Here is a 24,264-nt window from a genome sequence, read left to right as displayed (position 1 = left end):
AAGTAAACATGAGGAAAGCAGGAAGCCCAGAGCTGGCTGAGCCAGGAGGAGGAAGGGGAGAGGAGGGAGAAGAGGAAGAGGTGGTAGGAAGGGAAACAGCAGATGAGGGGATAGGAGGGGAGGAGGAGAGGAGGGAAACAAGGAGGAGGGGAAAAGGAGCAAGAAGGAGGAAGGCGGAGAAAGAAAGGGGAGGAGAAGAGGAAAATGGGAAGGAAGGAGAGAGAGGTACAGGAAGGGTGGCAGGAGCAGAGACCCGAGATTAAATTGGAAACTATTAGTTATGATGCTTTCTGGTAAGAAAGTTACAGAAAATTAATTCAAGATGATGAAGTCCATAGATAGGAATAGGATGGGCTTGAGCATGGTAGGTACAGCACGGCTCTGGCTCCACAAAATGGCTACCATAGCTTCATGTTTAGACAGAACATTGATCAAAAGAAGGAGGACCTTCTGTATCTCTTTCTTAAAAGTGAAGAATCCTTTTCCAGAAACTTCCCAGCAGACTTTCTCTCCAGTCTCACTGGCCAGAACTAGATTATATACCGATTACCAAAGCAATCACTGGCAAGGAGAATGAAATTACCATGAATAATAAACCATTCATACTATACAAGATTAACCTCCATTACTGGGGATGGGATCTCCTTCCCCTGAGCCACACACAGGAGGAATAGACACAGGACCACTCCTTATGGGTGTGCATAGTCATTGTCATCTGTAAGGTTATTATGACAAATTTCCAGAAGATGGCAGTAAAGTGCTTGAGGAGAGGGCACCTCTTCCGGATTCACAGTCACAGCAAGCAGACATGGTAGATACCAAACAAAATCAAGATTCGGTCAGAAGAAGGTGGGAAATGGGTGCTTGACAGGTAGTAAGAGTTCTGCAACATAAAGTAAATAATCTAAACTATTGTAAACCTTTTAAAATTATATGTTGTAAATTATATATTAATGAATAATCCATTCCAGGGTTAAGAAAAATTCTGAAAATCTTTATTCAATTCCAATGTAGTTATTCCAAAAAAAAAGATATCCTAAATTGAAAACCATGAAGTATAAAACCCATTATCATTACCAATAAAAAGTTTAAAATAAGGTGTCAATGTTGATTTTTACAAGAGCAAAAGCATTCATACATCACAAACCCTACCTTCTCTCTCTCTTTTATATCAAATGATTAGGGCATATAGAAAATTACTATACCTTGAGATAAGGTATCAATTGACTAGATTAAATATTATCACCGAAGATTAGTCACATAAAGCATGATTAATTTTAAGAAATCTGAGACTTAAATAAAATATTAAAGTTCATCCACTTTTTCTGTCAACTACGTGTCCACAGAAAAGAAAAATACAGTCAAAACTAAGCAAGCAAATGATAAGCTTGGGAATACACAGTGATATGTCTGGAAAAATTTTTTTAAGTGAGACTGGATAATCAATTTTTTTCATTCCTGTAACTTCTATCACCTTTTCTTAATATCAAAGCAAAACTGTAAAAATGATTATATGTTATAAACATGCAGGGAGTTTTCTTTGGATCAGTTTACCCTTGGGGTCAATAATATATGCAACGTGTACGATGAAATGGAATTCCTTTCATATCTTCCCTATGATCACGGGCATAGTCCCATAAGTAATAATCCAGAAGAATGGAATTGATCTCTTCATTAGGTTTGTCATCCTTTTTTTCAATAAGCTCCAAAAGATAATCCCGGATAAGCTCAACACACCAAAGTGAGCACCCTCTGATTTCCACCTCTTGCTTATCCCCATACGAAAGCATCTCTTCTGCAACGGGAGAACAACAGAGCAAGAAGAATTAATAGTCAATGATGCAAAATTTACTCAGAACTTTACTGCAGGAAAAAACAGTATTTTTTCTATTCTTTTTTTTTAATTTCAAAATAATAAGGGGGACAAATGTTTTTGTGACATGGATGATTTTTGTAATGCTTGAGTCATGACTATAAGTGTGCCCATCACCCAAATAGAGTTCATTGTATCTGTTAGGTAGGTTTTTGCTCTTCCCCCCAGTTTGATCACCACTGAGTTTTAGTTCCCTCTGTGCACAGGTGTGCTCACCAGTTAGTTCCAATTTAATAGAGAGTGCATGTGGTGTTTATTTTTCCATTCCTGAGATACTTCACTTAGATAACAGTCTCCAGTTCCATCCAAATTGTTGCAAAAGGCATCGATTCATCCTTTTTTATGTCTAAGTAGTACTCCAAAACACAGTATTTAAATAGTACTCTTTAAAATTGTAAGCTTCAGACTTTGTTTTTGGTAATTTAAACCATTTCTAAACTTTGGCGTTAATTTTATATTATAAGTTAAATTCCACAAGGACAGGTGCCATATCTGGTTTGTTTGTCTCAATATTCCCAGGATCTAGCATAGCACCTTGCACATACCAGCTACCCAACAAATACCTGATAAATGAATATGTGGTAACGATAAATTTAAAAATATGACAGCAAGTAATAGTTATTAAAAAGAAAGGATTTAAAATTGGGTTTGATAGCAAAAAAAATTATTGCAAATTTTAGAGGGTTCAATAAACAGCACCTCCCTCCTTGTTTGGGTACTTAACGTTGTCTTGGGGACACTCTAGATGCATCAGGGAGAACCTGGGAATCAAAGTCGTTAACTTGAGCAAAGAAAACCATGACCATTCTTTGGATTCAGGATCCTTTTAGTCAGCTTTGCCTAAATATGCAGCTGAGAGCTCACATAAGACCTCCAGTCTATTCAGTACCCATCTCCAGGGTATACATGATTCTGCAGGGTACGCATTGGCTGTATCTTGCCACTGAGACTAGAATAGGATTCATCAACTCAAATGCCCATAAAGATCAGGCAGATAAACAAACGCAGCAATTATATGCAAACTGTGGTGAGCTAGACAGTGTGTGCAGTCCTGTCTAAAGTTAGCATGTTTCCATATTTCTCGTACAATAGAAGACAGAAAGTTTGATTTTTATGTTAAATCTCCTCATTTTCAAGTACTGGAAACTAATTTAAAATTGCTTATTGCTTAAAGCACTGCTCAGGCTAAAAAAAAACATACCTGCAGTCCATATTTGGCCACCAATCTGCACCCTTACACAGAGCTTTACAGTACCCAAGAGGTGCTGTGATCTTAAGTTGTGTTACGTATGCCCCTCTATGCAGCTTTCCCATGGGCTTAGGCACTGGATGATAGAACAGGTGGGAGAAGGGAGAGTAACGGTACTCCTCCATTTCCTTATTTTGCCCCAGGTGCTAACATACAAATTCATACCTTCCTCTTCAGTATCCCCCTTCATCTCTAAACTTGACTGTCAACTTGCCAAAACTGCAAAATCAACCACAAAAGTGACCATGGAGGCAGAGGCTACCACCCAAGTAGAGCCATTAGATAAGACCACTGCCTCAGCTGATAACTTGACTGCAACCTTGAGCCACAGGCACCCAGTTAAGCAGCACCCAGATTCCTCACCCAGAGAAACTGTGAGATAACAAATGTTTGTTGTTTTAACCACTAAATTTTAATATAATTTGTTACAGAGCAATAGAGAATAGCAGTGGGTTGAACTGTGTCCCCCCAAAGGATACATTCAAGTCCTAACTCCTGGCATCTGTGTATGTGACTTTATTTAGAAATAGGGTCTTTGAAGATATAATCAGGTAAAGATGAGGTCATACTGGATTAAGGTAGGCCTTAAATCTGATGACTGGTGTCCTTATAAGGAAAGGAGAGGACACAAAGAGACAGAGGAGACACACAAGGAAGAAGGGCATGATTGGTGTGATGCAGCTACAAGCCAAGGAATGCCAAGGATTGGTAGGATCCAAGAAAGAATTATACCCAAGAGCCTTCATCTCTTCTGAATTTTCTTGTGGAAAAAAAGGGGGGGGGCCTTCACAGAAAGGATGGCCCTACCAACGCCTTGATTTCAGACTTCTAACCTCCAGAACTATGAGGCAATAAATTTCTACTGTTTTAAGATATCCAGTTTGTGGTAATTTGATATGTCAGCCCTAGGAAACTAATATAGCATCTTACAGTATGGGATGGGACACAGACTTTAAAACAGAAAATGACTGAATCATTTGAGTAGACTGACAACATAGATTAGAGTAAGAGAAGGTAACATGGCCAACGTATTAGGGCTAAAATCTGGCCCTAGAATCACAGTGAAGAATCCAAATTTAGCCAAATTGCATTGTCAACCTTTATAATTGGCTAAGAAATACGACTTTGGTGAAGAAATGGATTAAAGACAAAGGGGACAGAAATCTGGGTAGGACTTCCAAGGGCTGTCCAGGAGATATCTGTAAGAGAGGAGAGGGAAAGGAATGTAAGTGTAGCACATCCTTAAGTTTGGAAGAAGCATCATTGGAAGCCAGTTAAGGAAGGTCCTGCCTCATCTAGTCAAGCTGATCTGGTTCTAGATTTCACTTAAGGTAGTCTTCAATAATCAGTGCACTATGCTTGTGTGTGTTCCTTTACTTCTATAGTTTTTTATTATCTTATTTTAGTTCTCCTCTAGTTTTCCAGTAAGATACTTCTTGAAAAATCAAATTTTGAAGGCCGGGCGCGGTGGCTCACGCCTGTAATCCTAGCACTCTGGGAGGCCGAGGCGGGTGGATCGCTCGAGGTCAGGAGTTCGAGACCAGCCTGAGCAAGAGTGAGACCCCGTCTCTACTAAAAATAGAAAGAAATTATATGGACAACTAAAATATATATATACAAAAAATTAGCCGGGCATGGTGGTGCATGCCTGTAGTCCCAGCTACTCGGGAGGCTGAGGCAGAAGGATTGCTTGAGCCCAGGAGTTTGAGGTTGCTGTGAGCTAAGCTGACGCCACGGCACTCACTCTAGCCTGGGAAACAAAGTGAGACTCTGTCTCAACAAAAAAAAAAAAAAAAAAATCAAATTTTGATTAAATGAACTAGGGGAAGAAGGAATTTGTCTACCCATGTCAAACTAGCTAAGGATAACAGACTCTTTCAGAAGGCAGGCATAAATGTAGGCAGTAACAGCTGTAGCTGGCTATCTGGAAAAGAGCCTCTGGAGCTGACATGGACGGGAGAAGAAAATTTTGACATCTCTGTACAACTATGCTGAATGATCCTTTTCTTAGGGGTTTTTCTCACAGTAGCAGAAACAATTATGTGTTATAAAAATTCAGAAGGAGATGAACAAATCATCAGAAGTTAGGAAAAGCTACATGGAAAAGAGGTAACACTTGAGAAAAAAATGCTTGAAGAAAGGGCACCTTTTTCAGATTCACAGAAAGTGTGTGGATGTGTAGGATTTGAATTAAAAAAAAAGAAAATTTGGATGAGGGAAACCATGCAAGAGAATGCTTAGAGACAGGAATGAGCAGTGTGTATGCATGGGCAGGTGGGTGGGAAGGTAAGTAAGTAAATGAATGAATGAATAAATAAGCGAGCAGTTGAATATGGCTGTATGAAAAAGACGCCCTGATTGCTAAATGTTATTCCTTTTAAAGTTATCCAACACTTAATGACCCAGGACAGGAGCATTATGACATAAAATAGCATGTTATTTTTTCAAATGAGGAAATGTTGACTTGTCCAAAGCAGCACAAAAACCTGGTAGAACCAACCATACGAATAATGGTACCATTATATTCTGTTTTATTCTGATTTGGGGAGATTTAAATCTATTTCACAAGAGATTATTAATCATAAACATTACCTCCTTTTAATGAAGAAAAAAGTAGCAAAAATCCTATACCCAAAAGAGAGAAATAAACATGAAAATCATATAATTCTTTTTCTTTTTTTTTTTTAGAGCTAGGGGCTCACTTTTTTGCCCAGGCTGGAGTATAATGGTGCAATCACAGCTCACTGTAATCTCAAACACCTGAGTTCAAGTGAGCCTCCCTCCTCAGCCTCTGGAGTAGCTAGGATTACAGGCACGCAACACCATGCCCAGTTAATTTTTTTATTTTTACTTTTTTGTGGGGACGGGTCTCACTATGTTGCCCAGGCTGGTATCAAACTCCTATCCTCAAGCATAATTATTTTTCTTATAAGAGGAAATGTTTAAAAATCAAAAATCTACTTTTCACATAAACTTCTCAACTCAATTTACCTATTCTTATATATTATTAATATAAGGCTCCCAGTCTTGATATCAATAATGGTGAATAAATAAGCCTAGAGAAGTGAGTGACTTGTGCAAGACAACCCAGTGGTAGACCATGGAGCCTGACTCAAAATCTAGTACGTATCACCTATCCCTCAGCCTACCCTTCGTATCACAATGTAGTGTGCTGTTCAGCTTAATTAGTACTCTTCAAATACTACATCTGATGAACTGTCAGTGTTGCACATGTTCACGTAACATAAATTTAGGTTTCATTTTATTAGACTCTGGAATTAAAATGTTCAAATAGCACAATTTTCCACAATATTCATATTCTACAGCGAAACAACAAAAGCCATTTTCTCTACATTTAAGGTTACAAACCTTTGAGAAGCTTCTTTAGTAGTTCATCGGAGTATTTCAGGGCTCCAAGGTGAACAAGAACCTGAGGTAATCTATAGTCAGCAAACATGGTGATGCTGGAGATATCCTTAAAGCAGCCATCTCCTTTTCCTTCTAATACACTCCATGTATCTGCTACAAGGATTTGGGCTCGTTTGTAAAAAGAAACTTTTTTCCCCTGATGAATGAAGAGAATAGAAATGTTACCTGGGTCTCTGACAGCTTTATGTATGCTATTTTAAAAAAGCACATGTTGAATAATCTTACTCTGTTGGTAAGAATTTATAGACCTTTTACAGAAAACAAAAGGACTTTAAAAACATTATCACTCCAAATTTACTTCCTATTTTTTCAAGGCACATAGAATACAGTTTATGTAATCCTGGTACTATTATCTTTTTTAATGGCATGACTTCATATACCTATTTCTATATCACTATAATCCAACTACTTATTATTTTTGACATCTAAAGAGTATTCCTTTTGAAAGTTTCTTAAATTAAAAATATACATGTTTTTCTGACTGCAACATAATTCACATTAATTGTATAAAATACAGAAGAATATATAGAAGAAAATAATCATCCATAAGCTCAGCTCTGAAGACAATTATGGCATTCATTTTTTAACTGTTTCCTTTCAGATAACATGATTCTTTTTGAGATAAAGACATAATTGATCTCCTAGCACTCTGGAAGGCCGAGGTGGGAGGATCACTTGAGCTCAGGAGTTCGAGACCAGCCTGAGCAAGAGCAAGACCCCATCTCTAATAAAAATAGAAAAATTAGCCAGGCGCAATGGTGTGTGCCAGCAGTCATAGCTACTAGGGAGGCTGAGGCAGGAGGATCACTTGAGCCCAGGAGTTTGAGGTCGCAGTGAGCTATGATGATGCCACTGTACTTTAGCCCAACCAAGTGACAGAGGGAGACACTATCTCAAAAAAAAAAAAGAACATAAATGATCAACAGCCAGAAAATTATCAAGTCTACCATTTTTGGAAATGGTCAAACTCAATATGTACGTTCATATAACAAAATAAACTAGCCAATTATATTTATACATATAAGAGGCAAATTTAATGAAGCATTATAAGACAGTGGATTAACTCAAGACTTCTCCATAAATCTACAAATGCAGATCAGTATAGAATATGAAAAAACATAGATAATTACCATCTACTCCTAGTCCTAATACCAATAGTAATAAGCTCAAATCACATTTTACAAATGTCTGATAAATGGAAATAATCAATATTACTCACTCCCAAAACATATTCTAACCACCCTGGAGAATATTTTAATTAGTGACATAAATAATTAAACAAAAATGAAATTAAAATTTTAAGAAAGTCTCCATAAAAAATTTCTTAAGATGATAACATGGATTCCTTTATTTACTAAGAAAACTTCAATGATACTGTCATAACAAAAAATAACCTAACATCGATTAATCTTAAGGCATATCTATTGCAACTGAGCCAGACTCACTTTTACTAAATAAATAAAAATTTGGCTGGGCAGAGTGGCTCAAACCTATAATCCGAGCACTTTGGGAAGCCAAGGTGGGAGGACTGCTTGAGGCCAGGAGTTCAAGACCAGCCTAGACAATATAGCAAGACCCTGTCTCTAAAAAAAAAAATAAAACGAGCCAGCATCATGGTGTGTGCCTATAGTCCTAGCTACTTAGGAGGCTGAGATGGAAGGACTGCTTGAGCCCAGGAGTTCACCTGGTGACAGAGCAAAACCCCATCTTGAAAAATAAATAAGTATACAATACTTTTAAAAAATTTCTAAAGCCACCATTAAGAAATTCAGGATCTAGATGGGCACAGTGGCTCATGCCTGTAATCCTAGCACTCTGGGAGGCCAAGGTGGGAGGACTGCTTGAGCTCAGGAGTTCAGGACCAGCCTGGGCAAGAGCAAGACCCCATCTCTATTAAAAATAGAAAAATTAGCCAGGCATGGTGGCGTGCATCTGTAATCCCAGCTACTCGGGACGCTGAGGCAAGAGAACCACTTAAGCCCAGGCCTAGGAGTCTGAAGTTGCTGTGAGCTAGGCTGACAGCAGGGCACTCTAGCTCAGATGACAGAGCAAGACTTCGTCTCAAAAAAAAAAAAAAAAAAAAGAGAGAGAAAAGAAATTCAGGATCTGATGGCACCGTACTTTAGCCCAGGCAAGAATGAGACACTGTCAACAAAAAAAAAAGAAAAATTCAGGATCTTATTTTCCAGGGAAAACAAACATGCTCATTTTTTGACATGGTGTAAAGTCCCTAAATTAAGTTGAAGGGCTGGGAAACAAATCATCATTAAAAAACATTCCTATGTTATGCTATGAACCTATATTCCCAAACCTACCCAAATATGACAACCTGGCAATTGTTCTTCCATCTAAACTGGATTTACATATAGCAACTAGGTTTCTAGTTCAAGTCTAGTTTTGTAAAACAGCAAGAAAAAAAAAACCTCAATTTATAAAACTGTATATAAAGCATAATTATTACATCATGAAGTTTATTATAATAGAAGCTATAACCTAATATTGTTAACAAGACTGACAGAGCAAAATGGAAAAAAATGAGGAATCAAATATGACAAAATCAGTGCTAGCATCTAAGAAACATAGAAATTGTCACATCATGACCACTGTTTCCATGGTAGCAGACTAGTAGTATCATAAAGATTAGGTTATAACACCACTTAAAATGAAAAAAAAGATTCAAGTGCAAAATCTAAAAATAAATTCAAATAATCTATAAAATATTTTCTTAGTAAGCTGTTTATGGTTTTTAGTAATCAAATGATTTTAGTAATCAAATTCTAGGCCTCTAAAATATTAACTGTTATCACTAAAAATACCAGTAAATCCCCAAGTAACAATTCTCTATATATTCCATAATATTGCTTCATGACTAAAATATTTTCAAAATAATACCTTTATAAAATGATTACCAATGAAAAACTCTATGACTCTGAGTTAATTTTCTTGAACAAATTCGTCAATAAATTTATCATGAAAAAATAGAAAAGTCAAGGATTATAAATGCTTACAAGTAACAAAATGTTATCTGTTAAAATATCAAAACACTTATGTTTTTCATGTATATTTATCAATAATGTTAGAGGAACAATGATAGCTTAAGGAAGCTTTTTTTTTTTTTTTACAGTCCTATAGACAGATGATTTATTAATTAGGACTTTTACAAAGTTACTGCATACTCTATATCAGAGTCAGTTGAAGAGCTTAACAAAATAGTTCTTCTCTTACCTATTGATCAGAATCTTTGAGGGTGATGCTTTGGAAATATGTCTGAATTTTAAGCTTCCTAAGTGTTCTGGGGCACAGCCAAGTTGGGAAATCACTGATCTAAATCTGTCTGAATTACAAATTTTTAACTTTATTCATCTGTTCATAATATCTAAAAACGAATGATATTCTCAGTAAGTAAGTATACATTTAAAACACTTGTGACTATTTTTGTGTGAATTTGTTAAAGATCAAAAATATAACAACCAACTAGCCAGCGCAGTGGCTCATGTCTGTAATCCTAGCACTTTGGGAGGCTGCGGTGGGAGGATGGCTTCAGTCCAGGAGTTAGAGACCAGCCTGGGCAAGAGCGAGACCCTATCTCTCCAAAAAATAGAAAAATTAACCAGGCGTGGTGGTGCACCTCTGTAGTCCCAGCTTACTCCGGAGGCTGAGGCAGGATCGCCTGAGCCCAGGAGTTTGAGGTTGCAGTGAGCTATGATGATGCTACTACACTCTAGCTGAAGCAACAGAGTGAGACCCTGTCTCAAAAAAAAACAAACCAAAAAAATGCTGCTGTGAAAAAAAAAAATGGTGCTGTGAAAGAATTTTTACTGACATAGAAAAATGTTCATAATGTTAAATTTCAATACAGTTTATATAGTATGATCCTATTTCTCCCCATGAATACACATTCATATATATATATAAATATATAAAAGACCCATTGACCAGGCTTAAAAAAATAAAAAGGTTAAAAAAATTTTTTTGAAAGACTCAACCATCAACAGTGGCTACCTGTCAGTAGTAGAATAGGGATTGCTGCTCTGTACTTTCCAAATTCTATAATTAACATATTTTACTTTTGCAATTAGAAAATTTTAAAATACTAAGATATATTCAATTATGATACTTTGTGAATTTCAAAAGAAGTCCCAAAAGTTCATTAGAATTCCTCCAGATTTGGAATTAACTGGATAATGTGCTTTAACTATTTGTGTGTCTTTTAAGTGAATATACAAAGATAACTATAAATTGACTGATCAAAGCATTAAGTGAACACCCACTATGTGCTCAATATTATGTTAGGCATCACAGAGGTTACAGAAATATAGTGCTTTTGGAAACTAATGATAATCTTATGAGAAAAATAAATGGAAAAACCATAATACTCTTTTAAGAAAGTGTTAAGATTCCTAAGTATGTTTTTTGTAACATTTTGGATTCTTCTGTAAAAAGGTATTTTAGAAATGAGTACTCAAGGGAAATGGTTCATGTACCAATTTTCATTTTAAAATGTATTGTCCTTAAACCAGGCATGGTGGCCTGAGCCTGTCATCCCAGCTATTCTAGAGGCTAAGGCAGGAGGATCGTGTGAGCCCAGGTGTTTGAGACCAGACTGGGCAACATAGAGACCTTGTCTCATAAGGGAAAATAATAATAAAATAAAATAAAATGTATCAGCCTTAAAATTAATCTATATCCTGGTACATTTTCTAAAAAAATAATTTTTCAGCAAAGCAAATCAAAAGCACTGTGTTCTAAAGTAAAGTCAGCAAATGTTTGTTAAATCAATACTATAATCTACAAAAAACATATATACTCCTTTCATTTACAAAAATAAGAACTCAGGACAACTTGAAAGTAGCAAACTACATGGTGTCACGAATTCATTCCATCCTGAAGTCATATTAAATTTAATCAGCCTGTTCTCTACTATAATTGTGTCAATTCTGGAATACATGGATTAATAGCTACATCAATGACAGTTTGATTTCTTTTATACACTGTTTAATATATTTAGATAGCCTATACAATGGACCAAAGGACTTGATCTGTAATTTCCTGAAAAACAAGGGCTGAATAATATACTTTGAAGACAAAGATAAATCTCAAAAAGTAACCCTTGCATTATTAGCAAAATGGTCAGTCAGAACAGAATGAAATTCAACAGTGGCTTGGGGACTCTATTAGAAACTACCTCTCAGCCTCATTCATACACAGCAGCAAGACTTAACTGGCCAAAGTTCATGCTAGTTCAATTAGTCCTTGTCTGGGAATTCCAGAATTGGCACTGAGAAAGAGTATCTCCCTCTTTCTCTGGTAGCTGAAGCAATAAAATGCAAAATTCAAGGACATTTACTTTTTCTACTTCATGGAGAAGGCTGGTCTGCAGTAAGAGAAAAATGAAGCCAACAGAAGCAAAGATGAGAGACTGAATCCTGATGGTATTTGAGTCCCTGATTTGGGATGTTCCTATCCCACATACCCATCTAAAAATTCCTGGTTTTGCTTAAGGCTTTTTCAGTTGTGTGCCTGTCACTTGCAATTATAAGAATCTTAACTCACATGGCTCATCAGGCATCTTTCATTTTATGTAGAATCAAAAGTCTAGCTATTTCCTGACTAAACCTAGGGTAAATCATTTAATCTGTCAGACTTTTTTGCTTCCTGTCTGCAAATAGGACAATAATGTTCCTCATCCTTTAGCCCCACAGAGCTGTTCTGTGGATCAAATGAGAGTGTGTGAATACTTTTACATCATAAAAAGTGATTAAACAGTATTATTGGTAATTGTAGTTATTTTTGAATTGCAATTACAAAATAACTTTTAAAATTCAATTTGATATAAGTATTCGTTAATCTATTTAATAGATTTAGTTACTCCTCTTAAGTTGCTTCCACTCTATGCCATAGTTAAAATACACTGTAATAAAGGATTCCAAAAGAATTTCACAAAAACAAGATCCAGGTGCATATTGGCAGGGTATAACAAAGTGTTCACCATTTTAAAAATACATCTATTTAATTTTTTTGTACCATAAAACAAATAATATTGTTAAAGTACATTATGTGAAAAAGAAAACCCATAGTACATATACAGTACATTGAACTTTGCAAGAAATACTTATTAGAATTTAGTACACATTCTCCTTTTTTTTTTTTTTAAGAGAATGGAGTCTCACCATGTTGCCCAGGCTGGAGTGCAATGACTATTCAGGTGCTCCATCATAGCTCACTGTAGCCTCAAACTCCTCCTGGCCTGAAGCCATCCTCCCACCTCAGCTTCCCAGTAGCTGGGAATACAGGCTCTCACCACTGCTCCTGGCTAGAGTTCACATTGTGATTTTCAGCCAATAAATTTTTTGGAGTACTAAAATGGTTCAATGTTTTTTAGGTATGAAATATTTTAAAAGGACAAAAGCAAAGAACAAGGGAAATACACTGATTAGAAAACATAAAGAAGTAATGAAACACCACTTAATTTTGTTACTGGTTCTTGTCCACAGGGAATGAACTTCAAAATTTAAATTTAAGTTTTTATTACCAAAAAAAGTTCAGGAAGTAAAAGAGTTAACTCTGAAAGGATTAGTTTTTTAAAATTTTTAATTATTATGGGTATGTAACAATTGAATATCTTTATAGGGTACAAGTGATGTTTTGATACAGGCATACAATGTGAATTAATCAAACCATAAGTGGGGTATCCATCACTTCAGGCATTTAACATTTCTTTGTGTTAGGAACATTCTAATTTCACTCTTTTAGTTATTTTAATGTACACCCTGACTCACTGATTATAGTCACTTTGTTGTTTTATCAAATAACTGTTCATTCTATCTAACTATATTTTTGCACCCATTAATCATCCCCACTTTATCTGAAAGGATTATTAAAACTACTAAAATTCTCAACAGAAGCAACTCACCTCAAACTGAGTCACATCTCTGTAAGAAGGAAAATTTTCAACGACCAAGTACATTAACTTCTGTGCACTATTTTCACTTTTTCGCACACAATTAAGAAAAGAGCCTCCAAACTTCTCCAGCAGAATTTTCCCGGTTTCATTGAGAATCCGATGCCTCTCTTCTATCAAAGGCATGGAAACGTCTGAGTCAGAACGAAATATATGGCGAACCTGATCCAGGGTCACTGTGGCATAGTACGAGGCAGTAGTTAAAGGTATTCCTTTAGGGAGAAAAGAATTCGGAGGAGCAATGTCATACTTTTATATTCATTAGACCCTTGCTTTTACAACAGGCAACTAATAGGAAACCAAATGAGTGTTACAGGAATGCGCCAGAAGTGGATGAATAATAAAAGCAAAACTCTCATTTTCTTCTTGTTCGTGTGTATTCACCCACTTCTAACTATTGTAATATTACATCAGATGTATTTTGACTTGTAAAATATTTTATATCTGTCCCTTTGTTCTTCAGGTGTCATTAAAGCGGCATTGTTTAGAAAACTGACTTTTATGCTTAAGCTGCGATAATGACAAATATTAGGATCATTTCCCACTGAATACACCTCTCCTCATAGTTTTATTTTAAGCAGAGAGACCTGCAAGTACTTCAGGTTCACCTCGTTAACATATTACTCTCTCTCCCAACCTGCTCATTGGGACACACACTCCCCCCTCCCCACCCTCCCAGTAAACCCGAGCCTCAAAGGCTGTTGGGTCCGACGGAGAAGGGCACCAACCTTCGTCGAGGGCTCTGTTGACTGCGGCGCACAGGGACCAGTACCCACTGTACGTTCTCTCCCTATACTTCACCACACACTTGTGCTCGTTCTGCTCGGACCAAAAGGAGAAGTTGAGAGTGTCCGTTAGGAACACCCAGTTGACCGCGGCCTCGTCTGCCGCCTTGGGGTTCAGCTCATGAAGGGCCTTCCATCCCTCCACGCGCAGCTCCGGCCCCGACGCCTTGGCCAGCAGCAGCTCGGCCACCCTCCGTACGCCTTCGCTGTCAATGAACACATCCCGACTGTTTTCTGCAATGAATTTAGCGGATTCCCTGGGCGTTAGGAGCCTGTCCATTCTGCCCCTACCCTTTGGGACAGGAAAACCACGCTTTTGATTTCGGACTAGTCACAGCCTCTTCCAGCCCTAGGCGGGGCAAGGTCCGGAGTCCCTCAGCGCCTCGCGCGCCCTACCCACCGTGGGGTCACCGCCCTAAATAAATAAAGTGCTGCCCTCCTAGAAAGTGACACTGAGAACTGAGCGCCGCCACGTTGTAGGATCATCCGTCCCGTCGCGCTCTCAATTAACCGCAAAGACTCGGAGATGCGCGCCGGGCCGAGGCCTCAGGCACTTCCGGGAGAGCGACCCGCCCACTCTCGCTCGGGCGCGCGCCGGACCTCCGCTTCCGGCTCCGAAGGTCCGGAAGCCGCTTCGTAGGGTCCAGAGCGCGCCAGCCCGGGGGTTGCCCAGCCTGGGGTATGTGGCTGCATTACTTTGTGCCTCTTCCCACCCAGCCTTCGGACAGATGGGACACGAAGACTGAGGTTTGCCGAATTGGCTTGGGTCGCGATGACTGCAACCGGTGTACCGCGTTGCCCTCAGCCGGCTCCCGGTCCTTTCCTTTCCCGGAGGACGAAGTCTGGGCTGTCGGCGACGCCCTGCTTCCTTGGCCGCTACGAGCATTATGGCGCTCGGTCTCGGTGCCGGGTTCTGAGCCTCCCCCGACTGCGACACTGGGCGGCGGCCGGCCGCCCGGCAGGCAGCTGGTTTCTTTTGCTAAATTCCTGGCCTATTTGGAAGCCGAAAGAACGTTTGATTAGTTGGGAGGTTTGGAGAAATGGGTGAGGAAACAAGTGTGTTAAAGTATTAAATGAACATTGTGTGCCTGACATTGTGCTTACGTACACAATCTCACCTAGTCTGGGACTTAACAGAAGCGCCTGTTGAGATCCGGTTTTTGCAAGTGAAGCTAACTGGTTCATTGATTAGCCCCCATCACGACTATGTTTTGGGCTGAGATTCAAACCTTTGGTAATCGATCCCCCCCAAATCAGGAACACTTTATGAGCCAATCAGTGCCAGCCATTCTGGTCAATTAGTGACTATATCAATGCCCCTACTAAAGAGACGTTAAAAATGAGGAAATAAGTATCACCTTACTACTGCAAACTTCTAAAAGTACTTTGTATCAGAATGAGAGAGATACAGAAGTCAATTTAGTGCTGATCCAAATTTGGTGATTCAGTATTAGTGTAGATGTATTTTTACTCTTTTTGGAATGCTTAAGTCTCCATGGATAACAAAACTTTCGCACCTTTGAAAATCACCTGTTGAAAATAATCAGTAGTCATCTCTAGTTATCCACAGTAAAGTCTCTTCCTTGGTATTTTTGGAGGATTTGGAGCTTTTTAAGTTTGACAGCTGTCCCCCTAGAGAAGCAGAAGATCTTTATCCCTACAATTTCTTCGTTTTGGTAAGAAAAAGGAACTTTAAGGTCTCCACTATGATGTTTTTTCCAGAAAAAGTCACTAGTACACTAATACAGTTGGTAAATATAAATCTGTTGGTTTGGAATTTTTCCTTTCTACACCAGCAGCTGTTAAATCTTGGGAGTCAAATTGATGAGCAAGAAAATCTAGCAATCTAAAAGATTAAATATGAATAATTTAGGCCATTTTCTCTTGCTGAGGCTTGTTGATAGAAAAAGATCAACAACTGGAATTCTTACCTATGTTCAGGGTATTGAGTTAGACACTAGCAGTAGTATAAACAAGAATAAAACATGCTTCCTTTTTTTTTTTTGAGATAGATTTCTCACTCTGTTGCCCAGGCTGGAATGCAGTGGCATGATCATAGCTCACTGTAGCCTCAAACTCCTGGGCTCAAGTGATCCTGCTGCCTCAGCTTCCCAAGTAGCTAGGATTACGGGCTCATGCCAGTACACCTAGCTAATTATCTTATTTTTTGTAGAGATGGGGTCTCTCTGTGTTGCCCAGGTTGATCTCGAACTCCTAGCTTCAAATGATGCTCCTGCCTCAGCCTCCCAATCTGCTAGGATTACAGGTGTGAGCAACCTCGCCTGGCCTGCTTCCTTCTTAATATTGAGACAAATCATAAACTTGGTGTGTCTGGGTTTTTATGTTTTTTTTTCTTTAAGTATGTCTACAAGATGCTGAGAATACAAAAAGTGAGTTATTTACCTACTCAACATTGTTTCTCTCCTTCATTTCCAATACCTATTGTTCAGGAATCTGTCTCTCTTAACCACAGTCTCTGTAGTTTAGCATCCTTAGCCTCAGGGGTGGTCTGGACTGGTTAAAACTATCCTCTTGCCTGCGACAGAATTAGGATTATGCATGTTCCCCAGTTCACCTTGGTGAGTTGCAAGGGTAGGTTTGAAGGATGCTTACAGAAAAGCTTTTCCTCACTCTTCAAAAAGAACTTCCAAAAGTGATTTGTGCTCCATCTGGACCTGGTTGAGTTTGGATGTAAGGCCTGGAATTGCTGTGGCACTTCTGGTGGAGATTGAAGTCAACACGTGGGGAGAGCAAGGCCAAAAGAATGGCAGAGAAATGGAACTAGAGTAATGGTATTATGTCAACTCTTCAATCTGTCCTACTTTAAGATCTTCAGTTATGTGAGTTAATAAACTTCCTTATAGTTTAAAGCAGCGTGAGTTGGGTTTTTGTTACTTCGTATGAAAGCTTACAGTCTTACATAGAGAGCAAGGACAAACATGGTATCTAACATCTTACAATCTGGTAGGAAAGGTAAACAATCAAATATCTGGATAGAATTGTGCTTCAGGACACAGAAAGCCAGACTATAGTGATTAAAGAAAAATGGGATTGTTTTTCTCGTATAGTAAGTCGAGAGGTCGGCACCCCAAGGCTGGTGCACCTATTTGAGAATGTCAGCAAGGATCTAGGCTCCTCGCTTTCTGCCTCACCATCCCTACCATTTGGCTTTTGTCTTTATGGTGTGAAATGGCTTACACTTACAGGTTTGTGTCCACAGAAGGAGGAAAGTACAAGGGGCAAAGGGCCAAAGCAACATGCTAGCTGAGAATGTTTCTTGGAAAACCTTTGCCAGAAGCTCTACCTCATAGGCATAGGCTTTTGAAGAGTTCGTGATGACCTCAAAACAACCCGTAAGCTTGCATTTTAAAGGTTAACAAGGGTGGGAGATATGATCAATGATGTGTCCCGGCCGGGCGCGGTGGCTCACGCCTGTAATCCTAGCTCTCTGGGAGGCCGAGGCGGGTGGATCGCTTGAGGTCAGGAGTTCGAGACCAGCCTGAGCAAGAGCGAGACCCCGTCTCTACTAAAAATAGAAAGAAATTATATGGACAACTAAAAATCTATATAGAAAAAATTAGCCGGGCATAGTGGCGCATGCCTGTAGTCCCAGCTACTCGGGAGGCTGAGGCAGTAGGCTCGCTTAAGCCGAGGAGTCTGAGGTTGCTGTGAGCTAAGCTGACGCCACGGCACTCACTCTAGCCTGGGCAACAAAGTGAGACTCTGTCTCAACAAAAAAAAAAAAAAAAAAAAAAAAAAAATGATGTGTCCCTATCACTTTTCCCCCTCCTGAACAGTATCCGAGTGAGATTATTCCAATTACCAAGAGAGCCATTCTGAATATCTAAATTAAATGTCAAGCTCTTGGCAACAATTATTGCTCTGTCTTCTGTTTTCTATCATGATAGGCTAAGGCAGGTACTTTAAGAAATAGAAGGTTAAGGGTATTGTTGAGGAAAAGTTAAAAAAGTTGGCTAGAAGGCCGGGCGCGGTGGCTCACACCTGTAATCCTAGCACTCTGGGAGGCCGAGGCTGGTGGATAGCTCGAGGTCAGGAGTTCAAGACCAGCCTGAGCAAGAGCGAGACCCCGTCTCTACTAAAAAAAATAGAAAGAAATTATCTGGCCAAATAAAAATATATAGAGAAAAAATTAGCCCGGCATGGTGGTGCATGCCTGTAGTCCCAGCTACTTGGGAGGCTGAGGCAGTAGGATCGCTTAAGCCCAGGAGTTTGAGGTTGCTGTGAGCTAGGCTGATGCCACGGCACTCTCTCTAGCCCGGGGAACAGAACGAGACTCTGTCTCAAAAAATAAATAAATAAATAAATAAGTTGGCTAGAGCAATGAATGGACAATAGACATTGCTAGAGAGGAGGCTGTACTTTTTCATATATGCAGATGGGGTTATGCAGAGAAGTAAAATGGATTTTGTGAAGGTAGGACACTTTCTTTGATTGTTTTTACTTTTCCTGAAATCCCCCAAATAATAGACTAGGGCCCCAAGAAGGCTTGGCAGAAAAGAGGTATATTGGTGTGGTGGCTAACACCTGTAGTCCCAGCTACTTGGAAGGCTGAGTAGGAGGATCCCTTGAGCCTAGGAGTTTAAGGCTACAGTGAACTGTGATTGTACTACTGCCCTCCAGTCTGGGACAATGAGTGAAACCCCATCGCTGGAAACAAACAAAAAAACAAAGAAGAAGATACAGTTCACTACAGTGTAATTTTTCTCTGTTCCTTTTCTTCTTGATTTATCCATATTTAGCATTTAAGATTGACCATTTCCATGAAATTCTCCCTTGGCTTCCAGGACATTATATTATCCTACTTTTCTTAGTACCATTGAAGGCTCTTTCTCTTCCTAGTGTCTTTTTACTGAGTGTTGAATGTCCCATGTACACAATATGACTTAAGGACAGAATAAAATCTTGAATCTTTCTGGTGAAAACTATGACTCTTAACTTCATTCTCTGATTTAAAATATTAAAATATTTCCTTTATCAGTATCCGGACTCCAGTAATAATAATGATAAATAAAGTATTAAATTATAATGGAATAAATCTATTGTTTCCCATTATATATCATTAACATTATTATTACAATTCAAAACCAGGGCAGGGCGCGGTGCCTCACACCTGTAAGCCTAGCACTTTGGGAGGCTGAGGGGGAGGATCACTTGAGGCCTGGAGTTTGAGACCAGCCTGAGCAAGACCCAGATCCCATCTCTATGAAAAATAGAAAAATTAGCTGGGCCGTGGTGGTGTGTGCCTATAGTCCCAGCTACTCTGGAAGCTGAGGCAGGGGATGGCTTGAGCCCAGGAGTTAGAGGTTGCAGTGAGCTATGATAGCACCATTGCACTCTAGCCTGGGTGACAGAGTGGGACCCTGTCTGGGGGGGAAAAATAACTTTTTGAACCATATTTTGCTTATAATTAGTGAAGTTAATATTTCCTACTTAGGAGGAAGAGCTAAGTATTATAAAAAACAATGCAAAAATAAGCAGGCACAAAGGAAAATTTAACTTGGATTCCCTTGAAAAGAGAATCTGAGGAAGGGTTTAAGTGCTGATGTTTTATCTATGAGGTACAATCTTTGGGTGTGGACATTGAGAAGACGCAGTGTTGCCCTAGCCACTGCTTCATGGTAAGCTCAAAGAGGCATACCTAGTCACTCAGTAGGAGTCTTGGCACAGTTGTTGGGGAAGTCTGCAGACAAACTATAAGGAGAAACTATGCCTCGGGGTAGTTTTGGGGAGGGAGGAAGGAGAGGAAATTCTCTCTCATATCTGTTACTTTCCATTGGTCAGAGTTGCCCCTCAAGGGTGCTGACTTCTCCGTAATTCCAGGATGTATCATCCATCTCCTTTGGTGGCTGCTCAGGAAATCATATCCTTTACCTGTGAAGTGTGTCACTTTATCCAAATCTACAAGTGAAGGGAAAAGCCAGAAATGCAGAGCCCATTGCTCATTGCCCAGGATGTTCAGCGGCATCCTTGAGTGGAGCTTGGCACTTCCCAGGAAACTACTGGTCAGCCCCAGACATAGCATAATCTTCCCCTCTCAGCCTCCGAAAGTGCTGGGATTACAGGTGTGAGCCACTTTGCCCGGCCCTGGTTTTTAATTATAGTAATAATGTTAATGATATATTATGGGAAACAATAGATTTATTCCATTATGATTTAATACTTTACTTATTATTATTATTATTATTAGAGTCCTAATACTGATAAAGGCAAGATCCAACTGATGTTGGTTGACAGCAGTGGCAGCTAAGATGGAACAAGAGCTGTCACCCATACTTTGAGTGACTTTTGTCACCCACCCTGTCTCTGCAAAAAAAAGAATTATAGTAAGATAAATCTCTTTGACAGGCTGCATGTAATAGCAACTGACTCTGGATAATTTAAGCAAACAGTTTAAAAAAATATTTTTTAACTGACAGATAAAATTATATGTATTTATTATACATAACATGATGTTTTGAAGTATATATATTTTGTGGAATGCTTAAATCTAGCTAATTAACAAATGCATTACCTCACAATTATTATTTTTGTGGTGAGAATTTTTTGAAAGGTTATGAAAAAGCTCACAGGTTGGAAGGGAAGACTGGGGAACTAAACTCCTAAACAGAAACCATATAGTTTTAGAATATTGAGAGCAGAAACTGCCCAAAGGCCTCTTTCAGTGCTACTGAAAACACTGCGATCATTACAACTTGCTTGCATCATTCTGCTCAAGATTGAAAATCCCTGGGGAAAGAGTCTGGTTGGCCAAGCCTAAATCAAATATGCATCCTCTGGGGTTATAAAGAACATCTAAGGACCAGGATTTCTTTGTTTTTGAGACAGAGTCTCTGTTGCCTGAGCTAGAGTGCCATGGCATCAGCCTAGCTCACAGCAACCTCAAACGCCTCCTGCCTCAGCCTCCCAAGTAGCTGGGACTACAGGCATGCACCACCATGCCCGGCTAATTTTTTCTAAATATTTTTAGTTGTCCAGCTAATTTCTTTCTATTTTTAGTAGAGACGGGGTCTCACTCTTGCTCAGACTGGTCTCAAACTCCTGAGTTCAAATGATCCTCCCGCCTCAGCCTCCCAGAGTGGTAGGATTACAGGTGTGAGCCACCAAGCCCGACCCAGGACCAGAATTTCTATCTCATCAAATCTACATACAATGGGGAGAGAAAACCCACACAAGGAAAACTGTTAGAAAGGGGAAACTTATGTTATATTAACAAAATGTCCATTATAATTCACCCCTTTGGCTGTTCAGCATTCAAACAAAATTTTTTCCATATATATGCTTTCAAAAATACTCCAGCCTGGAGAATTGCTTGAGCCCAGGAGTTTGAGGTTGCAGTGAGCTATGATGATGTCACTGTACTCTAGCCAGGGCAACAGAGCAAGACTCTAAACAAAAACAAAAACAACCCCCCCCCCAAAAAAACCTCCTGTCTCATATGATGCAGTTATTCCTCATAAAATAAAAATTTTTCACCCCTTATTCAGAAGGAGATAACCTAAAGTCTCACTACTTTCTGCTTCACAATCTAAGTCCAGGATGTCTGGGTGGTGTACATGTCTGCTCTAGCTCCAGCTCAACTGACCTAGATCAAGTCATAGAAGGAGAGCCCACGCCAGGGATTCTTGTGCAAGTGACTCACTGGAAAAGTGCTCTCAGGTGAAATGGAGTTAGGGAAGCAGCATATGTAAGAGAAGTAAAGGCCTGAAAAAGGGCAAAATATTCTATGAGTTGTCTCTTGAAAACCCCTAACACTTTTTGAGGAATTAAAACCTGCATTCCCATCTGAGGCCAGTAACCAGAGGAGATGGCCCAATGGAATGATCACGAGATCATCTTCACTGGAGATGATAAACAGCAATAGCCCAAACCTGAAAACTCCCTTTAAAAGCCCTGTATTTCTGCTTAAAGGGAGGATGATGGTTCTTTAAGACAAGAGTCCATCATCCTCCTCATTTGCCAGCAAATGAATAAACTTCTCTTTACTTTTCCTTAAACCGGTTATCCTCATTCTTTGCTTGGCCTCAGGGACAAGTACTAAACTTTTGTTTACACATAGGGCAGGGAAAATTAGTCAAGCCATGATGTGGTCTCAGCTGGAGATTAGCGTCAGCCTGATCCCACAAAGAGTCCTGCAGCCTGAACTGTACACAGAATTGGTGCCAGTTTGAGACACAAGTGTGAATAAATGATCTAGAAAAAAAGGCTACCTGATGTATCATATGAAGGCCCAACCCAAATGAGACCACCTCTACCTAGAATTTATAGTTTGAGAGCATCAACCTTACCTTTCCTGTTTCTATGGGGAACTCCAGGGCCTCCAAATTGCCATATGCCCTCTTGACTGAGTTGAACTTTCTCATAAATTCCCATTCCCACTGATGACAGAAAAAACACAGAAACTTGCCAGGTAAAAGTGACTTGCTCTCTTCCAGTTTTAAATAGTCTCATTTAAGGGAAATAGTTAATTTAAAGGGCTGTTTATTTTCTCTCCAAGGTCTGTCTTTCTTTTGCCTCGTTATCAAGATGTTTTCTGGGTGCAAAGGGAGGTTTAGGTGTTCTCCTGATAATACGAGGAAAGGGTTTTTGTAAGCAAGCTGTGACCTCTAGCCGAGGTGTAGTCTGTTTGGTGTCTGAATTTTGGCCTTTGCTCTTCCTATAGCTACCACTGAATGACCACAGCTAGTGTAACTGGGGTGTGGTTTCTCAGCACTAAGCCCAACAGTCTTCTTTGACTAAGTTGATCCCACCTTGGCTTTCACTGGTATTGCAGGTCCTTTGCAAATCTTCCATGTCTCCATCCAGCCCCTGGCTGGTCTACCTTATAGCTCCTCCTATTCAGTAACGACACCCTTCACCATAGTGACCCCATCGCAAGCCCATTAGCTCTCAACTCATGTCCCTCTTTTGATATATGGATGTGAAAGGGAAATTCTGTGGGGTGTTTATGTGTGTGTGTGATCTCATCATCTCTGTGCCAAAACATGACATGTCTCTACTTCTCTGCTTCCTATCCCATACAGTCACTGGGGCACTTTGCAGGGCTCCAAATTAGAAGTGAGGCTTGTGCCTTGCTTTTCTTTTGATTTTTCTCTTCAACCCATCTGGAGTTCCTGCTCTCACTAATCATCCCCGACTTGTCCTGCCACAGGCTGAAATCTAGGGAGGTCTCTGAGAGACCTAGCTGGCACCTTTTACCCTATTGTCTTGCCAATTCTTTCTATTAAAAGGACTTCTCCCTCTTTTGGTCCCCTTTTAACTTTTGATAAGTTAAGTCATATGCTTTTTCCATCCTATCTATAGATTTTGTTCTAGGTGAACTGGTCCTCCCCTTCTATAAATCTTGTCCTTAATGGTAGAAAGTCTTCAGGAAGGGGGAAAGAAAAGGATGGTCAAAAGGGGGAAAAAATTCTGAAAGGATTTTGAAAGGTGTGAGGTTTTGGTGACCTCTACGTTTTATTTCCCTCACAATTAAAAGTGTGGGGGTTAAGAGATGGAGATAAGGGGTTTGAAGGAGCAGGGAAAAATATTCCAGGTCATGGGATAGGCAGCATGCCAGTTTATCTTAACCTTGTTGCTAGGGTCTGGTGATCACCTGGCAAACGGAAACCCACCCCCATAAAACACATGCATTTTCTGTTCTCCAATGTGTATTTACACATAGAATCACATGCAAACACTTTGACTCAGATTAGTTCTCTATTTTAAATGCAATGGAACCAGGTGTGGTAGTGCCACATCACTTAAGCCAGGAGTTCAAGATCAGCTTGGGCAACACAGTGAGACCCTGTCTTAAAAAAAAAAAAAAAAATAGAATGGGCCCTCCATATCCATGGGTTCTGCATCCATGGACTCAAAAAATACTGGGAAAAAAATTACCTCTGTACTTGACATGACTTCTTTTTTGGCTATTATTCCCTAAATAGTGTAACAACTATTTATTAATACA

At 39.4% G+C, this 24,264-nt stretch overlaps 1 protein-coding gene across 1 annotated transcript; it reads right to left on the bottom strand.

The window, feature by feature from the left end:
- Window positions 1–1,058: 1,058 nt before the first annotated feature.
- QNG1 (Q-nucleotide N-glycosylase 1) lies at window positions 1,059–14,939 on the bottom strand. The gene is made up of 4 exons (XM_069474082.1): window positions 14,241–14,939; window positions 13,465–13,724; window positions 6,492–6,687; window positions 1,059–1,795 (listed from the first exon to the last, which is right to left on the bottom strand). Exons 1-4 carry the CDS (start codon window positions 14,575–14,577, stop codon window positions 1,563–1,565), a joined length of 1,026 nt encoding a protein of 341 aa, XP_069330183.1. The 5' UTR covers window positions 14,578–14,939; the 3' UTR covers window positions 1,059–1,562.
- Window positions 14,940–24,264: the final 9,325 nt, after the last annotated feature.

This window comes from Eulemur rufifrons, chromosome 7, assembly GCF_041146395.1.
Source record: "Eulemur rufifrons isolate Redbay chromosome 7, OSU_ERuf_1, whole genome shotgun sequence".
Classification (NCBI taxonomy): Eukaryota; Metazoa; Chordata; class Mammalia; order Primates; family Lemuridae; genus Eulemur; species Eulemur rufifrons.
The sequence above is the reverse complement of the archived record's forward strand: the minus strand, read 5'-3'. Positions and strand labels throughout refer to the sequence as shown.